Raw genomic sequence first — 16,220 nt, 5'->3', positions numbered from 1 at the left:
GTCTCCTGCATTGGCAGGCGGGTTCTTTACCACTGAGCCACCTAGGAAGCCCGGTTTATTTGGGCACCTCTCCCCAAATTGTGACTCATCTTCTCCCCAAGGGAGTGTCGGTCTTCACACAGCCCCACCAGGGGGCAAGCTTGGCCATGACAGGCTGCCAGGAACTGCTGAGGGACAGTAAGCCACAGGGGCCCAGACAGTCCAGGCTGGAATCCCTCTGCCCAAGGCCATTCACAGCAGGCCCTGAAGCCATCTCCAGGGTGCCCTGGGGGAATCTCACAGGGCTGACCTCAGGCCTAGCACCTCAATCTCATTGCTGCCCTCAGACTTGACCTCCAGGCCAAGGCAGTGGAGCTGGAACACGAGACATTCCGAAATGCCAAGGTGGCCAACCTGTACAAGGCCAGCGTGCTGAAGAAGGTAGGCGCCAGGCAGGGGTGGGTGGGGCAGCTCCCCAACCAGGGGGCCGCTTAGGTCGGGAGAACCCCGACTTCCCTCCTTCCCTGGCTGCAAAGATTTCTAGCCAGCCCTGTGTGGACTAGAACTTGTCCAGTGTCCCGTTGCCTGCAAGCCTGGGCCACAGAACCCACTCATGGAAAGCCTGGAGCTAGTGGGTGCCAGCCACGGCATTCCCCCCTCCCCCCGCCCCACCCAGGTGGCTGAGATCCACAGAGCCTCGAAGGATGGGCAGCTCTACGATGTGGGAGGTGGTACCAGCAGCTGCAGCGCCCAGGCTGAGCCCCCGGAGCCCAGCGAGTACGACATCCTGCCCGCCTCCCAGGTGTATTCGGTGAGTGGCGTCCTAGAGGCTACCAAACCAATGGTGCCCCAGGCCCCTCGCCCTTAGTATGGCACAAGCCTTGCTCCTCCTGGAATCACAGCCCTGACCCTTGAGCGCCCCTGCTCTGGAGCCCTCACAACACCTCTCTCACCAGCCCGACCCCCAAGCCTCGGCCTGCCCAGCCTTGCCTTCCCCGGCCCCTGCGGCCACACCTGGACCCGCCAGCGAGTGCCTGGAGGGCCTGTGGTCAGCAGCCTCTCTCCTCCTCACAGCTCAAGCCCAAGCGGGTGGGAGCTGGTTTCCCCAAAGGCTCCGGCCTGTTCCAGACGGCCACTGAGCTGATGGAGAAGACACGGGTCCCGGAGCAAGAGCCCCACCTTGAACAGGGCGGTGAGCAGGGGGCCCCCAGCCGGCCCTGTGACTGCCAGGGTGCGGAGCGCGCCGAACCCGTCCCGGGGCCCCAAGGAGAGGCCCCCGGGAGCGGTGCTCTTTGTTGGGGGCCGTCCCATGAGGAGGAGAGAGGCCCTGCCCGGGGCAGCCCTACTGCCAAGGCCCGGGTCAATAAGAAGCAGCAGCTCCTGGCCGCTGCGGCCCTCAAGGACTCTCAGAACATCACCCGCTTCTTCTGCCGAAGGACCAAGAGCCCGCCCCTGCTCACTGCAGCCCCGGGGGCAGATAGTACCAGCCCCTCCTGTGATGGGGCACAGGGACCCCCTACAGTCCTGGAGAAGGGCTCAGGGCAGGAGGATGGAGCCATGGGGCATTTGGCTGCCCCCCCCGAGACCGAGGAGTGCGCTGAGGAGGGGCCGAGGTGAGGGCATGGGCGGTCCTGGAGTCCCCTTGGCTCCCTGGGCCTCTGCAGCGTGGCCGGTTCCTGCCACGGGCTTCGCGGGGCTGCCCGGGCTGAGGGGGCAGCTGGCAACTGGACCCTGACGCCTGCTTCCCCTCTGGCCAGTGCCTGCCTGCTCAGAGACCAGAGGCCCCCCGAAGGCCAACCCAGCCCCACAGAGGAGGCACAGAGAGGCAAGCGGCCCAGACCCCAGCAGGTACCAAGAGGCACGAGGCTGCCATGTTGGAGCCTGCTCTGGGGAGGGGCCTGAGACAATCGTCTCTGCTGTCTACCTCCCAGGGCAGATGGGCTGGGCTAGAGGGAGCCAGTGGGTGTGGAGGCCCAGTCTTCCAGAAGGAAGGGAGGGGCCCAGAACAGGGAACCCCAGAGTGACCCTCTGCTGTGGCCCTGCCCAGGAGAACCCGGGGAGCGAGGCTCAGAAGAGGCCTCGCCTCTCAGCCGAGGCCTTCATCCTAGCTGAGGCTAAGGGCAGCGTCTCAGCCAGCGATCAGAGCACCTTGAGCCCCCAAGGCTCCTGCCAGCTCTCAACACCCAGCATCTCCCTGAAGGAGGCTGCGAACGTGGTGGTCAAGTGTCTGACCCCCTTCTACAAGGAGGGCAAGTTTGCATCCAAGGTAGGGTAGGTGGTTGGGCCCTGTTCTCCCCTGAGCCTGGGGCGCAGACAGGGTAGGGGAAGCGTGAGCCCAGGACAAGACAAAGCGGAAGCCCGTAGCCCCCTCCAGGGTCTAGGGTCGTGGCGTGGGTGGCTCAGGGGGCAGGGTCTGTGCTCCTGGCTCCTCCCCACCCTCTCTCTCCAGGAACTGTTTAAAGCCTTCGCCCGCCACCTCTCGCACTCGCTGACCCAGAACCCTTGTCCGGGAAGAAGCGGTGAGTGTGAGCGGCATCGGCCGGGAGGGACTCGTGGGGGCTCCACCGGTAGGGGAGTGGCTCTCACGCCACCACCACCCCCCCAAAATCTAGTGAAGGAAGAGGCGCAGGACGTCATCAAGCAGTTGTTCCACAGCCGATCCCGGTGCGAGAGTGAAGCTGACTGGCACGGCCTCTGTGCCCAGCAGAGATGACTGATGGGGCCCGCGTTCCTGCCCGCCCCCCCAGACTCCAGCGTGGCCCACCCCGGCCTCGCTCAGGACCAGGGACGCTGGGCGGCCTGCTCTCAGGCTCTCCCCGCTTCCAGCCACACCTCACTTTGGAAATGGGCCCAGACACCTCCCAAAGCGAGGTCAGCCCACCTTTCTTTTTGCTCGCAAAACCTGAGATCCTCTATCTCCTTGCCTCCCTGCCTTCCTGGCCCTCGTAGTTGGGTTTTCTGGGCCAGATCCCCAGATGAGAAAGGGGCATGTGGTGTGGCGGCTGCCAGAGAAGCAGAAGGAAAACGGTCCCTCCTCTTAAAACACTTTAAGCTCGTGACGAGGCCCAGTAGGCCAAGGCCTATGGAGCCGACTCAGGAAGAGCCCCTGTTGTCCTCAGTCCACCCCCACTGCCCTCTTCCCTCACGATGCCTCCTGCAGCGCGGCCCAGGGGCAGAGCTCATGCCAAGAGGGACAGCAGCCTGCCCTGCCCCGGCTCAGCTGCTGGTCAGGAAGGCCTGGCGGGATGTCAGCATTTACAGGAGAATAAAGTGTCCGGTTCTGACATGCACGTGCACAGCCCCGTTCTTTCGGGAGTTTTATTTCCTCAGCAGCTGCTCCTCCCGGGTCTGGGCACGTGCTGATGTGGGGCCAGGGCCCAGATGGACATCTTCCCCAGGCTGGGCGACCCCCCCAGACACCCAAGCCGAGTTCCTGCAGTCCCCACCCCAGGCCCACCCCAGAGCGAGTCTCTCAGCACTTCCCCAGTTGAAGTAGCTGTAGCAGCCCCACTGTGGGCCGTGCTATAGTGGATTCCAGGACAGCCAGGTGGTGAAGTCCAAGCCAGACTGGCCTGACCACACCCAGAGGAGATTGTTCAGGTGAGACGTGGGCCGGGGAGGGGTCCCGTCTCCGTCTCTGCCCCTGCCTTGGGTGCAGCACGGCCACTAACTGGAAGGAGGGTTGCCGTCCAGCAGGAAGGTGATGGTGTGCTTCAGCTCCTGGGCCTGTGCGGGCATGGGCACATGAGGGCAGTGCTCCCCTGCCTTTGTCCCCCAGCCCTGCCACGCCAGAACTCTGAGCAGCAGCCTATGCCCAGGCAGCCGGGCACACTGGGCCTGGGTAAGACACTCGCCACCTTCTCAGGGTGCGCGGAGGCCACCCACCTGCGGAAGCTCAAACCAGATGGTCTGGGGGTTGTCGGCTGAGCCGTAGTTAAGTTCCAGGCCAGGGGAGCCTTCTGCGTCCAGTGGGCTCAGCAGGTGGAGCCGCTGCAGGTCCCTCAGGGCGATGGAGCAGCACAGTTCCTGGGGGGCGGGGTCAGTGTCAGGGGTGGGAGACCAGTGCCCCGAGGGTGCCCAAGCCAGCACTGGGGCAGGAGCCCGGCCCACCTGGGAGCTGGGGTCCATGAGGACGAGGTGCTGGCGGTTCAGCCCCAGGAGGCCGGGGCTGGGCAGGGCCGGATTGCTCACTCGCAGCACCATGTAGACCGTGTACCCAAAGAGGGGCAGCTCGCTCACGGCCTCTGTAGACGGAGAGCAGGGCTGGTGGAGAAGCTGCTCAGCCCCTCTACCCTTGCCCCCCTTCCTGGATGCCCCCTTCCCTGCTCGCTGGCCGTCCACCTGCCCCAGACCCACTGATGAAGCTGATCTGCGCTTCCTGGGAGCTGCCTCCTTGTAGCTGCCTCAGTTCCCAGCCCGTCAGGCTCTTCACAGTGGCCACGTTCATCTGCCATTGCTGCTGCTTCGGCAAGTAAGCCAAGAGGTCTTGCCTAGGACACAGCCTGGTCAGGCGAGGCTGGGCAAACAGCTGGTGCTAAATCAATGAACCAGTGGCTACCGTGGGTGAGACCAGGGATCCAGACACATGGATGGGGTGTGGGCCCTGCCCTGGAGGAGCGTGGGGTGGGATGGGGGACAGGTGTACCTTGCGCCCGTTGGGTTAGGGCCATGAAGGGCACCAGTGGCCTCGACTTTGGAGGAGGGGGTTAGGGGGTGACAGGAGGCATGGGGGCTGCGTTCACGCTCACTCTGAGGGGGGTTCCTCCTTGTTCCTACTGAGCTGCTGCAAGGCAGCCAATCTGGCGAGTCGGGCGTCTTCCTGGGGGCTGAGCCCCAGCTTCCCCTGCAGGTAGTCCCGCAGCACCTGAGCGGGGCAGGGGCAGCAAGAGGGTGGCTCCTGAGCCTCAAGCCCACTGCTGCCACCCTCCCTTCTCCTTTGAGGGCAGGGAGGCTTGGAGGGCCCTTGCCTAGGCAGCTGAGGCTGGCACCACCGTGCAAAGCTGACCTGGCCGTAGTGGGTGCTGATGTAGATGGGATTGTCAAAGTGCAGCTGGGTCTCCCAGCCGAGCCGCCGGCTGTGCAGGCTCACGTCCGGACCCCCCAGCACGCTGTTGAGGTACTCCTGGGGCCATAGGGGCCGCACCAGCTCACCTGCCCCGGGAGTCCAGGTTCACAACCTGAATGGGCTTACCAGGGCCAGCCCACCCACGGCCCTGCCAAGCCCCGCCCATGGCCTTGCCAACCCCAAATGTGGGAACTGCCTCCCTCAAGACCACAGCGGTGGAATCCACCCAGACCGTGCTTCCTCCCCAGCCCGGGTGGCTCACCGTCCCCTTTGATGAGGAAGAGGGCAAACTCCTGCACTTCCTGGGGGTCCGTGATGCCCATCTGCCTGCACAGCTCTTCCAGCACCTCTGCTGCCACCTATACGTGGACAGGGCCGTGATGGGGGTGCTAGGGAAGGAACGGGACTGCGAGGGTGGGAGGGTCCCAGAACTGAGACACACGGCTTCCCGTGCCTCCCCAGCCCCCCTGCTGTGGCCCTGCACTCACCGTGAAAGTGTGGATATTGGTCTTGTAGTCCACACCCCCAGGCAGGTGAATTAGGACCAGGTGGACTACTTGTCCTTTCTGCCAGGGCAAGCGCAGGGTCAATCCACTCGTGGAAAGAGGCCCTGGCTGTCCCCACCCACAGGGAGTCCCGGGACACCGCCCGGCCCGCACCCCCAGTACCAGGAAGGCCTGCATCTCGCCTGGGGAGGGCAGCCGCCGGCGCCCCCCATACTTGACTGCACGCTGGAGGTGCTCCTGGCAGCTCTGGGCCAGCTCTGCAGAGAGGAGCCAGGCCGGGCCATGAGCGTCTCCCAGCCCCTCCCTGAGCTGCCGAGACCCCAGCCAGGAAGCCCCTCCCCGCCGGCACCTTGGGAAGGGCCCCAGTCCTGCAGAAACTTGGTCACGTAGGGCATCAGCGTGTTCGACGGGGGGACGCAGCCCGTGAGGAGGCTGAGGAAGCGCCAGCCTCTCGCGCAGAGTTTCCTGCAGGGCAGAGAGCCTGGGCTTCATGCTGGCCAGGCCACGGCGCTGTGCTTTCCCTGAGAGGCCCGCCCCTGCCCCTCCACCCCCATCCCCCACTCACCGCCGGGGGTGTCCCGTGACCTGCTTGATGGCCTGACAGTAAACCTCGTCCCTGAGATCCTCCTTCTCCCGGCAGAGCTGTGTGGACAGGAGGGGCAGGGTGGTGGGGTGGGGATGGCGTGGGATCTAAGGTCAGAGAGATCCTGCTAATGGCCATGGGTGGCAGCCAGGTCGGGGTGACAGCCCACAGTCCTCTCTTGAGCCTGGTCTCACTCGGCTCAACAGCACCTGCACTGCTGGCCATTCGCCAAGTCACTGATTGCACTCGCTTCCAGGCCGAGCCGGGTCCTGTCCTCTTTCTCTGGTCCCTCCACCCCAGGCATCTCGGCTGACTCCCCTCACCTCCGTGACCCCTGGAGGCTGCAGGGCCCTTGGGCCTCTGTCTGCACTCGCTCCCATCTGCTCATGACTTCCCGGGCCTGCCTCCAGCCCAGACGCCGGCCCTGAAGCCCAGACCTTCCACTTGAAGATGGACTGCAGACTTCACGTGTCCCCAGCAGATTCCACCACAGGCCAGCCCTGCTCCTCACTCAGGCATCCTTGTGGGAGACCAGCCAGTGCCCTGGCCAAGGCCTTGGTGTCATCCTCGGCCTCTCTCTCTCACACCCCACATGGCACCTCATAGCAAACCCTCCTGCCTCTGAGCCCGAGCCAACATCATGTCTTACCTAGGATCACGGCAGGAACCCTTCCCTTGCCCTTAAACTCCCAACAGCCAGAGCAAACCCATGAAATGGAAGCTATGTCTCTCTTTCAAACTCTCCAGTGCTTTCCCCGATCTTGAAAACTCAAAGTCCTGCCAGTGGACGGCAAGGGCTCCGTGCGCTGGACCCTTCGTCCCCGGTCCTCACCCTCCACTCTCCTGCGCTTGCTGGCGCCAGGCTCCTCCTCTCACCGGCCCACACGCACTGCCCCCGGGCACGCAGGCCTCACTCCCTGGCCTCCTTCAGGTCTCTGCTCCAGGGTCACCTTGTCACCAAGCCTGCTGCACCACAGCAGCCCCTCCCCTGCTCTATCGCTCTCCTCAGTTCTCTTGGTCCCGGACATGCTGCATCACGGTTTAACGACTGTCTCCTCTTTAACTAGGTTGTAAGCTCTGTGGGAACTTGACCAACTTGGCCAAGTTGTCCTGAGCCCAGCATGTAATAGGTGCTCAATGAATATTACTGGATGATTTGAACATGTAAAGGGGATGATGATGAACAAGGAGAGGGGATGCCCTGGAGGCCCAGCAGGAAGACCGTCTCACTGTCTCCCCTGCAGCTTCTGGCATTTTCAGCCCGTGCTCACCTTCAGCAGCCCATAGAGGAGATCCAGCTCGTTCTTGCCCCGTGGCTTGGACTGGTCCCCCATAAACTGCAGCAGAGCTGTGGGCAGGACAAGATACACGGTGAGCCGGGACAGGGGCGTGGCCCTGGCCCGGCCATCACTATGCGGGCCCACCTTGTGCCTTGCTGTCAAGATGCCTGGGAGCTGGGCGGAGTGGCAGTCCCAGCCTTGCCAGTGAGACAGGGTTCAGAGATTCTGTGGACCCCAGGGCTACACAGAGTGCATAGCGAGCCGGCCCCACCACTGCCTTCCAGCCCAGACCCCACACAAGCCACAACCCCTTGAGCATGAGCAGAAGTGGGGAGGGCCGTGCGGCGCAGGAGCCACCAGTGCGCCTCCCCGAGAAGGCAACTCAAGACAGCGACTGGACTCCTAGGCCCTAGGCACAGGGACACAAGAGGCCGTGGCCACTCACCCTGGAAGCTCTCCACAGCTTGCCTGTTCGTGTCCTCGTCGCTGAAGCTGATGAGCGATTCCTGGATGGGCGTCTGCGGCCAAAGAGCCTGGGCTGTAGGTCTGGGGCCAGCGAGGCAGGGCCAGGGGGCAGGTCCGCAGGCCTGGCTCTTCCCCACCGCCCCCCTTACCTTGCTGTACTGCACCAGGATGGCCGTGGCCTTCTCGGCATCTCCACCGGTCTGGGCCGGCCTGAGGGGACACGGGGAGGACACCCCTGCTTGCTCAGCCCTCCCATCCCCATCCCAGGCCGGGTCTGGAGGGTACAGAGAGCCCTGGCCTGGGGGCTTTAAGCAGGGAGGCCCGCTTCAGGGGGACTGAGGATGGTCTGGCACAGGGTGGGGGCAGGAAGGGCACTCACAGGGTCTGGGGTTTCCGGAAGTAGCGCAGGGCAAACTCCTGCATGGTGTAGTCGGAGTCCGTGGGCAGGGCGACGTAGGCCATGGAGGGGGACAGGCTGGTGGCCGAGTTGTCACTGCGTGCCTGGCTCCAGGGGTGGGTGGGGAACTTAGGAACACAGGAGACCTGCTGCCATCCGAGGGTCCACTGGCCTGTCCCAAGGCCCTGCCCCAGCCTCCAGCACCCCCCACCCCAAGAGGAGCAGGCAGAGCGGCTGGAGTGAGCACACCACCAGAAGCCAGGAAGGTCAAGAGCCGTTTATTGAGCTTTTTCCAGGCGCCACCGAACTAGATACCACGAGGGCTGCATGAGAGGCGGACAGCCCCGCCCCCGCCCACGGGGAGCTCACAGTCTTGCTGGGGAGAGACAGGGCCAGAAACTGGGAGCGGGCGGAGGGGCAGCATCAGGCCAAGCACTGCCCACCAGGCAGGGGGGTTGGTCCTCGGCCGCTTGGGAGCCACGGAGCCCTTTCCTCGGCTCCTAGTGAGGCCTCGCCTCGTCCTCTCCCGTCTTCCTCACCTCCGATGCCCTTTCCCACTCTCTGCGCTGCAGCTGACCCTTGTGCCCCCGGCCGCTCCTCTGCTCTGCCAAGAAGGACGAGTCCGGAGCAGCTGCCGGCTGCACAATGTCAGCAGGGAAGAGTCCGGAGCGGCCGCCCGTGGAGCCGAACTGCCAGCCTAGAGACATCCAAGGATGGAGCCTCACCCACCTGCACCCCCCCGCCCCCCCACCAACCGGAGGTGCCGCCTTGTCTGCCCACCACCCTGCTTGCCCCACGGATACCTGGCTCCAGGGTGGCCACTGGCAGCAGCTTGATGAGGTCCCCGCGTTGGAAGCTAAGGAGGCTGTGGTCGTCAGTGATGTAGCTTCGCAGGGCGATGACGTAGCCAGAGTCCTGCAGGCAGGCAGATGGGTGAGGGGCCAGCCTGCTTGTGACCCCTTCCTGCCTGTCCCACCTGCTCCCCTCCTGTCCTCATTCTCCACCCAGCATCCCCAACTCCAGGCAGCTCGAAGGAGCGTGGCTGACAGCCCTGAGACCAGCCAAGTCAGACTGGGCACCGGCAGCAGTGGTGGAGGCCCCCTGCCAGCCCACACTTGCCTTCTTGAGCTCGCTCAGGAAGAGCTCGACCATGGCCTTGATGGTTCCCGCCCGAACTGTGTGTAGCACCAGCTGTTCACTCTTCAGCGACAGCTCCAGGGTGGAGCCGGCCAGGCACTCCACACCCAGCACCTCAGCAAAGCTGCGCCCAGGGTGAGGGCATGAGCCGGGGGCTGTCTCACCAGCCCACCCCCGCCCCACGCCCCAGCCCCGGCCCCGGCTCACCTGTACGAGCAGAGAGTCTTCAGCTGGTCGGGGTGCAGACTGGGGCCCTGGGTCACCTTAAGCAGTCTCAGTCCCCGGTGGGACACAGCCAGCAGCTGCACGTCGCTGCCGCTCTCGCCCTGCCCGGAAGGCGGGTGGGTCATAGCCCGGCTCCTGGCTCCTGGCTCCAGGCCACCGTCCACTCAGCCCACCCCAGCTCTCATCCTGCTGCCGAGGGATCCAGCTGGCAACCAGCCCAGGGCGCTGCCATCCCCAGCCTCACTGACCGAGACAGGGAAGATGCGGGAGAAGTAATTGGCCCAGTTGTCCCTGGCGGCCACCACGATGCGCTTCTTGATGCTGTCCTCAGCTGTGTCCAGTGAGTCCAGGCCCACCTCTAGGTCTCCTGCGGGCGGAAAGAGCCTCAGCCTGTCCCCAGGCTCCTTCACAGCGGGGACCCCAGAGTTTACTCCCTCCCTCTGGACAGGCCCAAGCCCCATCACTCCAGCTCCCTGACCCTCCTGTGGTCCTTGGACCTTACCCAGCAGGTCTTTCATCTTGCGCCTCTCGTCCTGGGAGATTCGGATGCAGGACTCAGCAAAGGTGTCCCTCAGGATCTGGGGGCAAAGCTGGGCAGTCACCACCTGGTCCCGAGGCCTCGCCCACCCCAGATGCAGCCATGCATGGAGGAACAGCTGCAGGGCCCCGTGGGTGTGACACTGAGGGACACAGGGGCCTCCAAGCTCAGGGCCACGTCCACCCGGAGCTCCCGCCTGCCCCCCAGCTGCCGGCACTAGTCGAGCTGCTGCTCCTTCAGCTAAGAGTCCCTGAAAGAACAGGACTTGGGGGAGGAGGGGGTGCTGTAGAACTGGGGGGAGCAAACACGAGCCTCTGGGAGCATCCACAGGTGGCAGACAGGCACCAGTGAGCACCTGCTGTGTGCGTGGCCTGTGTTGGGTGCTGCATACACTTCATTTTGAATCCTTGTTTTGAGTCAAAAAGGGGCTTCCCTGGTGGCTCACACAGTAAAGAATCTGCCTGCAATGCGGGAGACCTGGGTTCAATTTCTGGGTCGGGAAGATCCCCCGGAGGAGGGCATGGCAACCAACTCCAGTGTTCTTGCCTGGAGAATCCCATGGACAGAGGAACCTGGCAGGCCACAGTCCATGGGGTCGCAAAGAATCGGACAGGACTGAGAGACTAACACACAGAAGTCAAAAACGGCCCTGGTCCTGAGGGATGTTGCGAGGAGTAAAGGAAGGCAGGGCTTGAAACACGCCAGCGCCCCACAGTGGTAGCCTACCTAGCCAGGGGTGGGCAGGGGGGTCTGTCTGCACATACCCCGGCGGGGCTGGGTGCTCACCTGCTCACAGAGAAGCCTGAGGCAGTAGGGGTGGCCGAAGTTCTCCCGGGGGTAGAACACCTGGACGGGGGCCCGGGAGAGCGAGAGTGGGCGGGGATGGTACCCCTGCCAGCCCGGCTCCCTGCCCCACCTTGCCTCCTGGGCTCAGAGGAAACCAGGCAAGGAGGTGGGTGGTGGGGAGCCGACGGCTGGGGTCCCAGGCTGGCTCCCCCACAGCCTGTGCCCCGTCCCCCACCCAGAGAGGCCGCGTGGACGCCCACCCTGGTGCCCACCTCCTTGCGCAGGAACAGCCTCCAGGGGGCGCTGGCGTAGGAGAAGCAGACGCTGCCCGAGGGCATGAGCAGCTGAGTGGCGACCCCCTGGTCCCCCATGGGCTCTGCCACACCCGGCAGACGGAGGGGCGGAAGAGCATCGGGCATGGACCTGCCTGGGGGCACGGGGTGATAGGGGCATGGGCAGAGAAGACCCTCCTCCCCAGAGCCCCGCACGCCTGGCCAGCTTGGCCTCGGCTGCCTCCCCCCACCCGCGGTCCCAGCTCCTGCCTCCAGCTGTCCCTGACCACGTCAGCAGGGCCACTAAATTCCTGCCGAGGCCAACGCCCTGTGTGTGTGACAGTCCGTCCGTGCCAGACAGGCCCCAGGCTGCCCCAGCCCTGCCCCGCTGCGGGAACACAGAAGCTGGGGCTCCTCACCCGTGGCTCCAAAGTCCGGAAGCCCAAGCAGCTGACTTCGTCGCTGTGAGCTCAGAGAGGCCCTTGAGAATCCCCCCCACCGTGCCCCCCTCAAAGCCCACTGCACAGGAATGTGGGGTTCCTTACTGTGGGGCTCAGCTGGAGGGCTCGCTGACTCCCAGGGCGGAGGCAGTGGGGGCGCGGGCGGAGGGGGTGGTTTCTGGGAAGTGGGTGGGTTCTGGCCAAACAGCTCTTGAAGGGGCCCCTGCTTCTCCTTGATGGAGCTGGAGGGCATCAGCCGTGGTCGGGCTCTGGGTCGAGGGGCCACGGCCGGTGGGGGTGCCTTCCCTGGGCTGGGGGGCATCTGGGGAGACAGAGGACACACACAGGCTGTGACCCGGGGCCAAGTTCACCCCAGGGAGCCTCAGGAGGATTCTGGAGCAGAGCGGAGTGGCCATGCTCTGGACCGGACGACACCTCACCTGAGGGGGCGAGGAGGCACCACTGATCCCTAGCTTAGCCAGAGCCTCATCCTTAGGGTTGTTTTTCTTCAGGAAACTCTGGGGGGGCTTCCTGAAAGAAGAAAGAGGTCATGATTCACAGGGTGACTTTCTGGGGAATGATTAGCCCCTCCTCCCCCTCTCCCTCCCCTCTCCCTTCTCCTGGCACCTTGCTGGCTGCACGGGCACAGGCACGGGGCCGGGGCGGCTCTGGTACATGCGGATGATGTTGCGGATCTCCCTGCTGGGCTCTGCTCGCCAGGGCTCAGGGTCCGAGCTATGCACCACAGCTTTGCCCCCAGCCGGCCTGTGCCCACTGCCAGGCCTCGCCTCCGTGGCCAGCTCAGCCTCAGCCTCCTGTGCAGCTTTGGCCACACCTTGCATCGGTGGCGGCTTCTTCACCACCGGGGGAGGCGGACGTGAGGGCCCTGCCCAGGAAGAGAGGAAAGACGTGAGGCCCTGTGCAGAACCCCAAAGGCCCAGCCCGCGCCCCTCCTCACCACCTGCTCTCTGCTCCTCCTCTTCCGGCTCCTCGTCCTGCACCTCCGCCTGGGGGATCTTCACTTTGGCTGGAGGCTTCATGGTCTTCACCTTGCTTGGCTGCTGCCCTGTAAATGCCCCAGATGGTCCTGCCTATTACCTTCCACTTGGCCCGCCCCTCTGAGCTTCCCTGGTGGCTCAGACGGTAGAGAATCCTGCTGCAATGCAGGAGACCTGGGTTTGATCTCTGAGTTGGGAAGATCCCCTGGAGGAGGACATGGCAACCCACTCCAGTATCCTTGCCTGGAGAATCCCCATGGACAGAGGAGCCTGGTGGGCTACAGTCCTCGGGGTTGCAGAGTCAGACACGACTGAGCGACTAAGCACAGTGGGCTCCTGGACCAGAGGGCACCCTGATCAGAGGGCACCCTGCCGTTCCCTGGCCAGGCTGGGGCAGCGTCTGAGTGTCTGTGTGGGATTGCTTCCCCAAGGCCACTCACCCAACTTCTGGAAATAGTCTCGTTTCTGCTGGAAGCTCCTAGGCCATAGGCACCTGTCTTCAGCCTCCTGCGGGGCCTCCTGCTGGCAGGAAGGGGAAGAGAAGGAGCAGACTTGCCAGCCAAGTTGCCGCTCGCACAGCGCACCCACTCAGACCCGCGGGGCTGAGGCCGGGTCGCATCTTTTCTGTGTTGCTCTTCAGCCCCATCCCCAACCCCCCACGTCTCCCACGTCGGCAGCCCTGGAGCCAGCTGCCCATCCCAGGTCCTGCCATCTCCCCAGCCTTGGCTCCTCACCCTCAGGCAGGCACCTACCAACTCCAGGCCACTCTCTGGCTCCTTCTGGGGGGTGGGTGTCTTCTTGGTTTTGTGGGTGATGGCCGGAGGAGGTGAGGTCGGGGAGGGTGCTCTAGGGGCTGGGGCTGGGGCCGGGGCCGGGGTGGGGGCCGGGGCCGGGGCCGGGGCCGGGGCTGCGGCTGGGGCCGGGACCAGGGCCAGGGCCTGACTCTGCTTTTGGAGTTGCTTTGCCTGCTGCTCCAGGGACAAGGTCATGGCCTGGGTGGTCATCTGCTGGGCCTGATGGACAGGGCGTGGTGTGCCACATGAGAGCCGGCCTCACCTCTCCCCGTAGGCCAGTACCCATGAGGCGATCCGTGGGCCCCGCCCGTCCTCACCAGGATCCGCGCCTGCTGGTTGATGAAGTCCTGCTGCTGGGCCGCCAGCTGCCTCGCGTCCACGCTGGGAAGCATGGGCTGTGGCTGTGGCGGCACCACCATGGCTGCGGGCGTGGTGGGCAGGCAGGCAGTCAGGGCGGGTTAGCGCCATGGCCAAGCTCCCAGCCCCCTCCCCACTGTGCCCTCCAGGCAGGACCTTCCCTCCTCCAGTCCCTGCCCCCCCAAAGAAGGGACCAGGCAGCCCCAGTCCAGTCTTACCTGGGACCGGCCCCATGGCTGGCATCATGGGCATGGGTGCCGGCATCATGGCTGGCTGGTAGCTGGGCATCTGCACCATACCTGGGTACACTGCAGGGACAGGGTCCTACCACGTCAGTGCCCACCCAGGCCCACAAACAGCCTCCCTCCAGCCCCAGGTGGAGATGAGCACGGGCCACCCGGGTGCGGGCTGGAGCTCCGATGGCAGCTGCATGGGACGCCCGGGCCATGCCTCCCCCTGTCCGTGGGCAGGGAGACCCCGGATGGGGCTCAGCCCCACACTCACCCATGGGGTAGCTGCCTTGCTGCATGGGCCCCATGGCACCCCCTCCCTTCATGCGGCCACTCAGAGCCCTGCCTTGCTCCAGATCCTGCGGAGGCAAAGGTCACAAGTCAAAAGGTCAGAGCTAGAGTCCTAGGAGGGCTGGGAGGGGCAGCAGAGGCCCCAGAGCGGGAAGTACAGGGATAGGGTGCCATGCAGGCCACTCACGCTGAAGCGGGGGGAGAGGACTGGCTCGAAGAGGTGGTCCAGGAAGCCATCCAGACTCCCTGAGGTCCGGGACTCACCTGTGGAGGGGTGGTGTCACCTGCTGGGGGCAGGGGCTTCCTGCAAACCCATTCTCATCTCCCTGCCCACTTGAGGGTGCCCACTCCCCGCCTTACCTGTGCGCCCCCTGCTGGGCAGTGCTGGGGCTGGACCTGGAGGGGGGCCGGGGGGCAGTGAGGGGGCCTGGACGCTGGGGGCCAGGGGGATATTCTCGGCTCTGCAGGAGACAGTGGGCCCAGCTAAAGGCTTGGCAGGGCCACCACCAGCCAAGGAGGCCCAACTAAGGAGGTGGGGTGCCCAGGCTGAGACAAGGTGTAGAAGCTGCTGTTGGAGGTGGTCATCCCCACGGGATGGGAGGCAGCTTGAGGGCTGGACCTGCAGCAGCACCAGGGAACCCCAGGGTACAACGGGGTGGCGGTGGGGGTCGCCTACAACAGGATAGGGACAGGAGCAGGCCAGCGGTGCTGGGGGTGGCACCTACAGGCCACGAGGGGTGATGGGGTAGCTGTGGGGCCAGGCCGGGTCCCCCAGGTCCTCAGTCTGGCCGATCAGGTCCAGCACGAAGTCGCAGCCGGCCAAGTCCCTCCAGGAGTCCCTGCAGTGCAGTGACACAGACCAGCCGCGCGGGGGTGGGTCCAGGCCTCTGGGTGAGAAGGGCAGGGAGGAGAGGGTGGTCAGCCAGGCAGGTGACCATCTGGAAGTGGCAAGGACCTGGGGGTGGGGCAGGGGGAGGCGCTTGCAGAAGGGGGTGAGAGGACCTGGTTTCCCTTCTTTTTCTGCAAAAAAAAAAAGGCCCTCTACCTCTATGTTGGCTCTGATATATTTTTTTTTAATGTATTTTTCTGATGTATTTATTCATTTATCAATTTGATCAGAATCCGGGCCAAATCTAGCAGAAATACTCCCTACTCGCTCTCCATCTGGAATCTGCTGTCTGGGCCCTGCCTGCCAACCCCCACACCTCGCCCCTACCCCACCGCACCCCACCCCTTGGGCAACAGGCCTTGGCCTGCAGGAGCAGCCGCAGAAGGTGCTCGGTGGGACAGCGGGCTGGGAGGGTGAAGAGGACTCAAGAGGAGGACGGGACAATGGTCAGTGTCGGCCAGACTCCCCCATCCCAGGCCCAGACCTGCTCTGCAGGATCCACCCGGCGAACTGCTCCCCTGTGGTCCAGGACTCCACCTCGGCCGAGTAGCACTCCTCTGCAAGGATGAGGGGCGGGGGTCAGAGTGAGGGACAGCAGGGTCCACCCTGACGGGGAAAGGGTGACTGTCCCATGGGGGTCCCACCAGCAGGACGGCAGGGAGGTCAAGGTCACATCGGGAGGTCAGGATCACATCGGGAGGGCTGAGGCAGGAAGGGGATCTGGGGGGGCAAGGGTGCCAGGCAGACTCTGCCGTGGGAGCCCTGAGCAGGAGTCACGCCTCACCGCTAAAGGTGGACACATCCAGCGCCATGCGGCCCCGCCTCCATCCAGCCGTCCACTCGAGCTGGGTGGGTGGGTGGGCCCGTGCGGACCCAGGGGCCAGCTGCGTCTGCTCCAGGGCCCCCAGCAGCTTGTGTTGGCACAGTGCTGCCATGCCCCTGGGGGCCTGGTCAGACACAAACCTGCGGGCACAGCACAGGGCTGCTG

General features: G+C 64.7%; 2 protein-coding genes across 5 annotated transcripts in view; one reads left to right on the top strand and one right to left on the bottom strand.

Moving 5' to 3' along the window:
- RECQL5 (RecQ like helicase 5) overlaps nt 1-3,265 on the top strand; it is a 31,215-nt gene extending 27,950 nt beyond the window's left edge. For 2 of the 4 annotated variants that reach the window (XR_014078409.1, XR_014078408.1), the window contains 8 exons: nt 327-420; nt 656-790; nt 1,054-1,171; nt 1,416-1,592; nt 1,737-1,827; nt 2,027-2,245; nt 2,429-2,498; nt 2,592-3,265. Coding sequence is in view for 2 of the 4 variants with exons in the window: in XM_081575320.1 (XP_081431446.1) it covers nt 327-420; nt 656-790; nt 1,054-1,592; nt 1,737-1,827; nt 2,027-2,245; nt 2,429-2,498; nt 2,592-2,692 (1,249 nt within the window). In the remaining 2 variants the exon portion in view is untranslated. Of the gene's footprint in view, nt 1-326; nt 421-655; nt 791-1,053; nt 1,593-1,736; nt 1,828-2,026; nt 2,246-2,428; nt 2,499-2,591 lie in introns of all 4 variants that reach the window. The other 2 variants (XM_081575320.1, XM_081575318.1) reach the window with 1 other exon arrangement.
- The window catches only part of MYO15B (myosin XVB), a 30,574-nt gene continuing 17,614 nt past the window's right edge, over nt 3,261-16,220 (bottom strand). Inside the window, 37 exon segments of the mRNA XM_081575317.1 lie at nt 3,261-3,705; nt 3,865-4,005; nt 4,090-4,223; nt 4,336-4,469; nt 4,728-4,843; nt 4,985-5,130; nt 5,307-5,403; nt 5,533-5,610; nt 5,713-5,807; nt 5,900-6,015; nt 6,116-6,192; nt 7,405-7,481; nt 7,859-7,931; nt 8,028-8,088; nt 8,258-8,403; nt 8,815-8,972; nt 9,079-9,190; nt 9,395-9,536; nt 9,620-9,738; nt 9,886-10,004; nt 10,140-10,215; nt 10,962-11,021; nt 11,234-11,388; nt 11,779-11,995; nt 12,114-12,204; nt 12,301-12,739; nt 13,112-13,190; nt 13,406-13,530; nt 13,615-13,684; nt 13,783-13,886; nt 14,017-14,130; nt 14,327-14,411; nt 14,531-14,607; nt 14,704-14,804; nt 15,069-15,230; nt 15,717-15,789; nt 16,017-16,195. Coding sequence (XP_081431443.1) covers nt 3,646-3,705; nt 3,865-4,005; nt 4,090-4,223; nt 4,336-4,469; nt 4,728-4,843; nt 4,985-5,130; nt 5,307-5,403; nt 5,533-5,610; nt 5,713-5,807; nt 5,900-6,015; nt 6,116-6,192; nt 7,405-7,481; nt 7,859-7,931; nt 8,028-8,088; nt 8,258-8,403; nt 8,815-8,972; nt 9,079-9,190; nt 9,395-9,536; nt 9,620-9,738; nt 9,886-10,004; nt 10,140-10,215; nt 10,962-11,021; nt 11,234-11,388; nt 11,779-11,995; nt 12,114-12,204; nt 12,301-12,739; nt 13,112-13,190; nt 13,406-13,530; nt 13,615-13,684; nt 13,783-13,886; nt 14,017-14,130; nt 14,327-14,411; nt 14,531-14,607; nt 14,704-14,804; nt 15,069-15,230; nt 15,717-15,789; nt 16,017-16,195 — 4,408 coding nt within the window. The 3' untranslated portion in view covers nt 3,261-3,645.

The sequence above is a fragment of the Giraffa tippelskirchi genome, chromosome 3, assembly GCF_054371585.1.
Source record: "Giraffa tippelskirchi isolate mGirTip1 chromosome 3, T2T-mGirTip1v1.2.pri, whole genome shotgun sequence".
In the NCBI taxonomy this organism is placed as follows: Eukaryota; Metazoa; Chordata; class Mammalia; order Artiodactyla; family Giraffidae; genus Giraffa; species Giraffa tippelskirchi.
The sequence above is the reverse complement of the archived record's forward strand: the minus strand, read 5'-3'. Positions and strand labels throughout refer to the sequence as shown.